We start from the raw sequence: 10149 nt of genomic DNA, 5'->3' as shown, positions 1-10149 counted from the left end.
ATCAAAGAGGAACTAAATGGTAGCAAAGTAAAAGGAATAAGTTGGATATCGAGAGAAGAAAAAAATCACAAAGTTTTGCTATCTGTGAACCGTGTTGTTATTTCCTTATTTTAATATTGGTGATCTCTTGTTCGACATTGATTCCTTAAAGGTCTCTCTGAGTCACATTTGGTTAAACAAACAAATTGCGTAAAAGATATTATTCATTCACATGGAACAAACTACCATAAAAATAAAAATAAAAAATCAAAGAAATTCAACATGTTAACAAACCTTGGCATAGGAGTCTCTCCTGTCTATCCATAAGCCTAACGCTAACATTCAATTGCCCATGCTCTACCCGACAACAATCAAGTTAACACTGAAATATAGGAACAACAACAATTAGCTTCCTGAATATGGATTATTTATTACATGTGTAAGTATTTTTGTTATTAAAAGTGTTTGAAGTTTTGTATACATATCTTTTACGAAGAGTTATCGAATGTAACTATCTTAAATTTGATATCTGCTGTCAACGAATCCTAACCTGTTTAGGTGGGATGATCTGTGAAGCATATTAAAATTCATGTTACTGTTTCAAGTGAATTTATGCTTTTTCAATAATGATTTTATGAGTTCTCATTTTTTCCTTGTAGTTTCATTTTTTTTTCCTGATTATTTTCACGTTCGTTTTGTTTACTTTTACGTATGTATTAAAATTCAGATTTTAAAAAAAATACTTAAACTTAGTGTACAGAGTACATAAACTAAATTCATGTAACTAAGTGAATTAGATTTACTTATACATGCCTAAATCGAGTTTAATTAGGCATAAACTCAGTTTACGCATGCAACGTAGAAATAATATGTAAACTCAATTTATGCATACATTGTACGTAAACTCAATTTACGTATGCTATATAAATTCAGAATGCATACAGAAAATACGAAAACTGAGTTTATGTATGCTACACATAGTTTGAGAGCACTACGTGATTTTATACACACTGAAAACTTACGTAACCCCGAAACTCATGAGTCATCTTTAATTTTTTTTAGCATATAACAATATAAATTTCTAATTTCTATTTTTTAATAATAATGATGTCATTATTTTTTTATGCTTTTATTGTTTTTAATATAAATTTTCAAAGTACACGATCTTGTTTCAACTAGTCGAAATTCTTGTTCATGTAACCTATGATACCTATCCAATTTCACTCTCTCTTCCTTGAAAATGTTGCCGCCACCTATTCCTTGTAATAGGTTCTCTGCTTTGCTGACCCCTTCAACCACAATCATCTTGACAGCCTTTGATGCTACACAAGCAAAGATCGAAAACGCAGCAAACTATAAATATTGAAAGAAAAAACTTGGAATCAGAGTGCACAAAATAACAAGAGCAGTAACAAGTAGAAAGAGGGGAGCAGAATAAAAAGAAGAAAAAAAAAATTTGTAGCAGCAAGTGAAAAATAGAATGCAAGAGAGAATTGGGAAGAAGGAAAAAGAGAAGATAGGAAAGGGAGAGATGAATTTCTTGAACATTTTCCCTATTTTGTAAGATGAAGTTGAAATCACATATTTGCAGTGGATTGGCCAGACAATTTCAGTTGTGGTTGACAATGCTGTGTTAAGAAAGTGAGAGATGGTGGTTTGAGTTATATCAAGGTTTGGATCGTTAGAGGGGCTGGAGAGAGTGACTATTCACATGGTGATTTGGAGAGAGTAAGCCATGGCAAATACCATTTGTGTTAATTTGCACACATGGTAGGTCAGTTGTAAGCTTCTCAAACATATAACTTACACCACAAAAAAGAAGACATATAACTTAATGGAATTGAGGTGAGCAAACAACACAACAAGGGGACCAAAGATATTCATTTTAAAATTAGGGGCAAACATAAACACTTCACTATTCACAGGGACTGATAACATTTAACTCATTTTCTGTTTCTGTATGAACTGAATTGAATAAAATTTTGTGACCAACATCGAATTTTGCCACAAAAAAAAGTATTTAATCCATTCAAGTATTATGTGGATACCTTACGAAACTAACAAATTAGGTTGCAAACTTGCATAAAGAAAAAAATAGCTGCTGCGTTTCAGCCAATAACATTCGTCATTATTTGTATGGGGAAATATGCTTCTACAACAAGCAAAAATACATGTACAATCTGAAGTATAATATTTTCAAAGATCTAATGGCAAAATGAGGAGAAAATTCATTTCACCGTGGAAACAAAATTGATTTCGCCCCCTAAATAATAATCATAATACAAAATATGTATAATTTGGAAGCAGGAAAATACATTTCGCCGTGGTTAGAGCACCAACTGCCAAGCTCCTCATCATTGGTTACACAGATAGATCTGTTCAGTCAACTTCTGAACTATTCCTTGCAGGTCGGGTAGTGTTGTATGTATAAAGCCCACATACCAGAATTGCACAACCAAGTAGAAAGAATGGGCTCAATGTTGTTCCTCCCTCGGGAAGATACGGTAATGGAAGGGAAAGAACATAAACAGAAATTGGCACTGCAAACACCATAAGCACGCATTAGCTAAAAAGATCACAAAAATATATGATTATCGCATAATTCAAGAGGGAGAGAGAGAGAGAGAGAGAGAGAGAGAGAGAGAACCTGACAACATTAACATGAGAGAAGCAACAACTGCAGAAGAACTTTTTAGTACATTAAGCAGGGAGATGTTGAATGCCAAATTGGTAACTACGTAGAGCAGCGGAAGCAAGGGAGCACCTTCACAACCTGAGACATAGAAATGAATGTTTTTGACAGGTTCAAAATTATTATGGGGAAGAAGAGCTAATTAATAATTGGATTATTGTGTGACAGTTAATGTTGAAACTTTTCACAAAAAAATGGAGAAAGATTAGATAGCAAATCTCACAATTATGAGAATTTCTATTTAATATCCTATTTGGATTGTACACCCATTTTTATGTTTGGCTGGCTTCTCATCCAAGGACTAAGGGATATATTCTTCCTAGTACTTTAGATAAGGTATAGCATTGTGATATGAACCTTGAGTGAATCATAACACATAGCAATGTCTTAAAAAATCCCAGGAACATATAAACAATCACTCTCCTATACTTCTGACACAGGACACAAGCCCCGATACGTAATAGCATCCTAAAGTTCTGCCATGCTCAGTGGCCAGTGTCACCACATGCAAAACCTGTTTGCAATGGAGGGACATGGTGGAAGGCTCCCATACTAATTGATATAAGCCTTATGAGAATCACACTGCTAAAGCTTGCTACTGTGGTAGGTGGGTCCATGATCATATACTTCTGCTGTGGGAATCATGTCCAATATCTTGCAATTGGATTGTAATTTGTAACACGTTAAGGCAATCAAGAAAATAATCATTTGCTCATAATAACTAATCCGTTAGTATTGTGATGTAAGAGCAAAAGAATTAAAATGAAATGTAGACAATAACAGAAAAACAAGTAGGAGATGTGGCATTGCATTTCTATGTATATATTAGAGCTTACCTGTTTTACCAGCTCCAATGTTTAGAAAGCAACCAGCACCACTTTTAAGATATGAAGGTAGTTGAACAAACGGTATTCCTTTCAAGTTAGAGATTAAAGGTAGAAAGAGAAGCACGAAAAGAGCCTACAATACACATCAAAAGCCAACCATAAATATGCCTCACAATTTTAATTTAATATACATAAAATATACATAGCCAAAATAATAAACTCAATGTCAAGAGGAAATTAAAACGTTTTTTATAGTTTAGTTAAATTCATGTGGCTCCAACCAAAAAGCAAATGAGACCCACATGATTTACTACGACCTGCATACGTTTTATTCAATTACTAAAGACCATTGCTAGTATTTTTTAAAATGCCCATAAGTGAAAGTAGTCTACTCTGAAGTCTGGACTTGAGTCAATGTTGTGCTACCATTAAAAAGAAGAAAAAACCCACTTCTAAAGCTTTTGCATAAGAAAAATGCAGTACTAAATCAAAGCAGTCTATCAAGATCAATTCTACGTTTTGGCCAGAGTCCATAGGCCCAATGTCAGGAAAATAGAAGAAAAAGGCAAGCAAAGTGGAGTCCCAGAATTAGACATTAGATGAATAGACATAAAGGACTTGTTCATCCAAGTCTATTCTATTCCATTCTATACGGAAGCAAACAATTGCAACTTGATGGTAACCGATTGTGCCATGTTAGCAATGGGAATGTAAGCTTGAAATTTTTTTATGGAAGGCATATTTAATGTTTTTACGATGCGATCCATAAGTCAATAGTAAATTCAGATATCAACAATTATCAGTATAATTTCTCCCACTGGGATACAGAGACAAATTTCAGATAACTTTTCGCCACGCTCAGTTACCTAAATTTATAGGGTTTGGATGGGAAAAGAGGGAAATACATATTTAGCTAATATGTGACACTGTGATATAAAATATTGACTGGATACATATCTTTTAGGCCAGGTATATATGGTAAGCATTTGCTATTTGTAACTGGACAAACAAAAGTAATGCATTTTGAGATTATCTTAAAGGATAGAGAGCATACATATAATTTGAACTCACAAGATAAAGTGGCTACTAAGATATCAGCAATACAAAATATAAACTAAAAAATTATTTTGGTATTATTACGTCATTTAAATTTTTTGAAAGATGGGCTCGGTACTTTGTAATATATATTGCAACAATCATCATCTTTAAACCATTTGCAATTCACGTTATTACAGCAAGCCATACCTGAAATCCAGATCCAAAAGAATTGACCACAAATATATCCAACGACTTTTGCTGCACACGAAAAAAGATAATGTACTTCAAATCATGTCCAAGAAAAAGATGCCAACGGAAACTTTAGCCCACATTTGAGCAAGTGACCTAAAACCCCCTTCCACCAAAAAAGAGTAAAAGAAAGCATACCTTTAATCGAGTGGAAGAATCAAGAAAAACAAATTCCTGCCGTTCATAAAAATGCATTAATTATATTGTTCCGTAACAAACAATGTTTAACTAAAATAAACATCTATGTATGAACTAACCTTGATTATTGAAGCACCGGCTTGAAAGGCACAAGAAACTATCATCAATGCTGGCCACACGAAATCAACTTTAGAGAGCATTTGACCTGCATTAGAGCCACTGCAATTATGGGAAACAAATTATCAGATAGGCCCACTTCATTTAATGTATGTCACAATGTATAAAAATGTCTCGGTATCTTTGATGATATTAAAGTATCTTTGTTTATCTTCTAGGATTAGTTTCTAATTTTGGAGTATCTTAGGTTATCTCTTAGGATAGTATCTCGGCTACTGTTGGCGCTAGCTTATTCACTTTGGTTTTTATGTTGTTCATGAGAGTCACCAGTGATTTCACTAGTTGGTTGATCGGTGGTTTGTTTTTCGACGCGAACTTTAAGGGTGATATCTTTTTGCTTCTGGTTATATTAGGTGTCATATTTTCTCTTTCAAATGATATATTTGTAACAAACTAACGGCTGAAAAACTTTAGCTTCAACGGAGTGTCATAAGAAAACATCTTGTAATATCTTTGATAATATTTGATCATCTTTTTTAATCTCCACTGATTAGTTCATAATATTAGAGTATCTTAAAAACAGCCTCTTGTGTAAAAAACAGGGTAAGGCTGCGTACAATACACCAAAAATGGTGGGACCCCTTCCCGGACCCTGCGAATGCTGGAGCTTTAGTGCACCGGGTTGCCCTTTATTAGAGTATCTTAAAATATCTTAGATTATCTCTTAAGATTCGTTTCCATATTACTTGGTTGTTATTATGACTCCAACAACGTGAAACCATAATTGCTTGTCAATCTAGAGTCTAGGCACTAACGGCATGATATTTGCATCCCTACCAAATGAAAAGGCACGACCAGCACTACTAGAATACTAGAATACTAGAAGTAGTTAGCAACATGGGCTGTCGCAAACAGTTTATCGACATGTTTCCCAAAAATGAACTATTATTATGCGTTGAACAAATTTTGCAAGAAATATTACAAGAAATGAATTCTTGCTAAAACTATTTACAAATTTGGGATAAATAGCCACTCAAAATATAAACTTTGGCACAATGTCTTATGGAAAGCCATGGGTTCAAGTTGCAAACACAAGGTAGGACTGCCTACAATAGATCTACAATTGATCTAACCCTTTCTTGAAACCCTCTACATTGGGAGATCATAGCACCAGGTTTCCCTTTTTGAAATAATTAACCACTCGAATGGTTGATCAATTCAATGAGTGGTCGCTCTTCTATGAAGATGATTAACCAGTTAAGTGGTTGATTATTCCTAAGTTGAAAATATTTTCGCAAACAACATTTTTATGGTAATTTTCTCAAAATTATTTACCTTCTAAAACACAGGAGAAAAGGAGAAGGAGAACACAACTTCAATATGTTAGACGAAAAGAAAAAGGTACAGAGCAGACCTTGTGAATTTAGTCTTTTAATCATAGAAAGTGATATCAATGTAGCCACCTAAACTGGAAACTCAATCAATGTTGTTCTTATCATCCGTGCACATATGGACAATTTTGACACTTTTTATTGCAGAGAGCTATAATGATGTCAATCTTCTTTTGAAAGACCAAATCACACGGATCTTTGTGGGACTGAATAAGTTTACTCTCTCCTTTTAATTGGAAAGGGAGACCAGAGACTGATATTTTCAAATCTATACCACTCACAAAAGCTCATTCACTGCAAATGCTCGTGTGACCTTAATATTAAGGGAAAAAAAACCTTTATACCCAAAAGAAAGTAAGCAATTCACACATAGGTAGTCAAAATTTATTAGGAAACTCAGCACGGGAAATTAAATATTAGTGATAGTGATTATTGTATTTCTCCAGATAAGAAAGTTAAACTACCTTGAGATAGCAATCACCACACCAGCAGCTACTAGTAAACACCCAACAATTTGGTTAATTGAGTACCTTCTCCTCAGGATAAGAGCGGAAAACATCAACTGCCAAACTAAAAAAGTCTGCAATATAAAGAATTTACAATGTTTAGAGAATTTATGTTGCACATTAAAATAACTAATATACTGGCTAACAAAATCACCAAAATCACCAGAGAAGTGCTAACAGATTGGAAATGTATCCAACTGAATAGAGAATGGCCCCCACATGATTTAGAAGACCTATGATTTAGAGTACCATCTCTCTACTATACCATAACAATCCCGGTTAGTTAATAAACATTCTCAACACAGATTTTGCGGCAATATTCTTTCATGTTCTTCCATTCTGGTTTGAAATAATAGAATAGGCTAATAATGGGAATATGTCAACATGATGTCAATACATATCAAATATGATTTTAAATAACAAACCTCCTATACTTTGAGTGATGCTACTTGCTACTAACCTATTATAAATATGCCAATGAAATGGATTACCTATGATGCCTCCAAAATGAGACACAGAACAGAGTCAACATGTGAGAGGAAAAAAAAACGGATTACATTGTCCTTGAAGAAATATGTTGGATGACAGTAGTGGTTGTGTCAGTCAGTACTTTGGAAAGATAAAAGGAGAAAATTAGGTTTAATAACACCTATAGTTAGCAGTACGAAGAAATCTCAGTTTCTATGATGCTACAAGTTACCCCCTCCCCATATTAAGTGCCACTTTAGGGTTTTTTCACACAAGTTAAGAAAAGTTGTATATAATTAAAGAATGTAACAATTTTACATAATTATCGTAAATGCACAGTGGAGTATAATAAACTTGAGAGTGATGCCCATTATATTAATTTCATGTGAATTAGAATTAAATAATTGATGTTACATTGAAAACATAAAACGACACTTATTTTGGGACCTTTTTCTTTCGTTAATGTGACCCTTGATATGGGATGAAGGTGTAATAAACACCAAAACTATCAGATCTACAAAGACCATCAGGTCAGATATCATTAACTAAACTAAACCCAATCAAGGCCACAACATTTCTAGTTAAGTTCTCAAATGAAAGGTAGGTTTCTTGAATAAGACCTTGCCAAAGGTATGACAAAAGAGGATCGTAAAATAAATTAAACTTGAAAGATGTATAAAATAAAGGGCAGATACTTATTATCCAAAATAGAGACAAATGTTATTTCTTGTCATCCGACAAGACAACAAGGTCCACTCAATATTTAAGATACCTGATTCAGTATGGGTATGACTGGTCCAGGAAGTATTGCTGCAGAAGGTAACCAACGTTCAGTTTTATTGAATCTAGAGAGTGAGAGAAAAGTGAGGAGATATTTTCTAGAAGACTAAAACTGAAAAAGTGAATTATCTGTTATTAAACTATAATCTGCTGATTACAACTGTATTATAGCCTCTGTACAAATTAACAGACATGCAATGTAACCATTAATGAATTTATTAGTAACTGAACGCCAGTAACACCAGCTAAGCAAACTGACTAGAAACTTCTCAAACTTATCTCATCGTTCCCAATCCTAAATTCTATCATTCCCCCAAAAAAAAACTTATGGTGGTGGGTTCAAGAGCTTTTAGGCATATCATAACATGTTTCTTTAAGTTCTCTCAAACAGTCTCACAAGCGTTTGTGCCGGTATATAAGTTCAAATAAGTCAATTTACACACGCCCCAGCAGATAACCTCAAATAAATCAATTCAAACACGCATAGCAGATAAGCTCAAATAAGTTAATTCAAACACCGTGCCTCAAATTACTTTTATTTTTGCTCCCCTCACTTGAATAAACAAACTCAATACGAACACAAACAATAAAAAAAAAAAAAAAAAAACAGAAAATTACAATCTAGCTGAATCAGAAACAGAAACAGTACCTCCAGCAGACATTCCAGAAACCAATCCCAAAGCTTCCAAAAACCCAATAACAAAAAACCGCCATTTTGGAATCGCAAGCATCTCATTTGTAACAATTCCTAACCGGTATCGTATGTACAAAATGCTAAAGTATATAACAACATACCTAAACCACAAAAACAATTAAAAAATCATCATTTTAGAACAAAAAAATAAATAAACTGTCCTCGTGAGCTTAGTGGACAATGCATAACATATAGGTGTCCGGGTTCAAACCCCGGCCACCACCAAAAAAATAAAATTAATTAATAAAATATAAACGACAAAACAAAATTAGTTAGCAGAAAATTACCCAAAAGTATTTAATTGAGCGAGAAAAAAAGGGTAATTACTCATAGGAACAAGAGCTAATTTATAAAGAACGCGATTAGCAACAGCTAAAGAAACTGTAGTAGCGGAGGTTAATAAAACAGTTTTTTTAGTTGCAGTGGACCAATCGGAAGAAGAGGAAGAAGATGAAGATTGGAATTTGAAAACGGTTCGATGTTTGAGATTGGAAGAAGGTAAATGGAATGGTGATTTTATAGGAAGTGAAGAAGACATTGAATTTGAATTTAGGTTAAAAGTTTTGTTTTTGAGTTTGAGATTGTGAAAATTGAAATGAGAGTGAAAAGAGAATGTCAATGAAGAAGAATTGAATAAGAAGGTTGAATGAACTGCCATAGCTCACACACTAGCTCTTGCTTTCTCCTCCCTCGATCCTAATTTATAAGCAAAAAACACTAATTTACATTTATTAAAAAAATTAACGGTGAATTTTAGGATGAACCATCAAACAAGTGGTTCATCGATGGTTCATTTAATATTTATCATCAGATGAGATCAATGGTTTAGATCCATTAAAATTTTAAAATAAAATTATTTACAATTGACCACACACAATCTTGTCCTCTCCTTCTCCCTTGTTTTGAGTCTCATCATAACTACCACATGCATCCTCATCACACGATGATGGCTCGTACCGTCACCAACACCACCACCACTACCATAATTAACTGGTGTTTCAATCATTAATTTCCCCTCTTTTGTTAATTTCAATCATAACTAACTGCTCTTTCTCCCTCTTTTAAGGCAAATATAATACCCAATTTCAAACTCCTGTGTTTGAAGCGCTTGTCCTTTTGATTAAGTTTTGATGATTGATTAATTTTCTTAATATTTGAATAAGATGAAAACAGGAAGAACATTTAAATCAATGGGATTTCAGCTTTTCTTGATTAACACTCATTCTGATTATTTATATAAGCATTTGAAGAAAATTCAAACCAAATTAGT

The 10149-nt window shown here is 33.6% G+C and overlaps 1 protein-coding gene across 1 annotated transcript; it reads right to left on the bottom strand.

Annotated features, from left to right (window-relative positions):
• Positions 1-2062: 2062 nt before the first annotated feature.
• On the bottom strand, positions 2063-9574 carry LOC11431353 (protein CLT2, chloroplastic). The gene is made up of 10 exons (XM_003602816.4): positions 9167-9574; positions 8835-8980; positions 8178-8215; positions 6896-7011; positions 5043-5142; positions 4924-4959; positions 4744-4794; positions 3508-3631; positions 2627-2752; positions 2063-2519 (listed from the first exon to the last, which is right to left on the bottom strand). Exons 1-10 carry the CDS (start codon positions 9535-9537, stop codon positions 2359-2361), a joined length of 1269 nt encoding a protein of 422 aa, XP_003602864.2. The 5' UTR covers positions 9538-9574; the 3' UTR covers positions 2063-2358.
• Between the last annotated feature and the right edge of the window lie 575 nt (positions 9575-10149).

This window comes from Medicago truncatula, chromosome 3, assembly GCF_003473485.1.
Source record: "Medicago truncatula cultivar Jemalong A17 chromosome 3, MtrunA17r5.0-ANR, whole genome shotgun sequence".
In the NCBI taxonomy this organism is placed as follows: domain Eukaryota; kingdom Viridiplantae; phylum Streptophyta; class Magnoliopsida; order Fabales; family Fabaceae; genus Medicago; species Medicago truncatula.
Note: the sequence above shows the minus strand (reverse complement) of the source record. Positions and strands in the feature narration are given on the sequence as shown.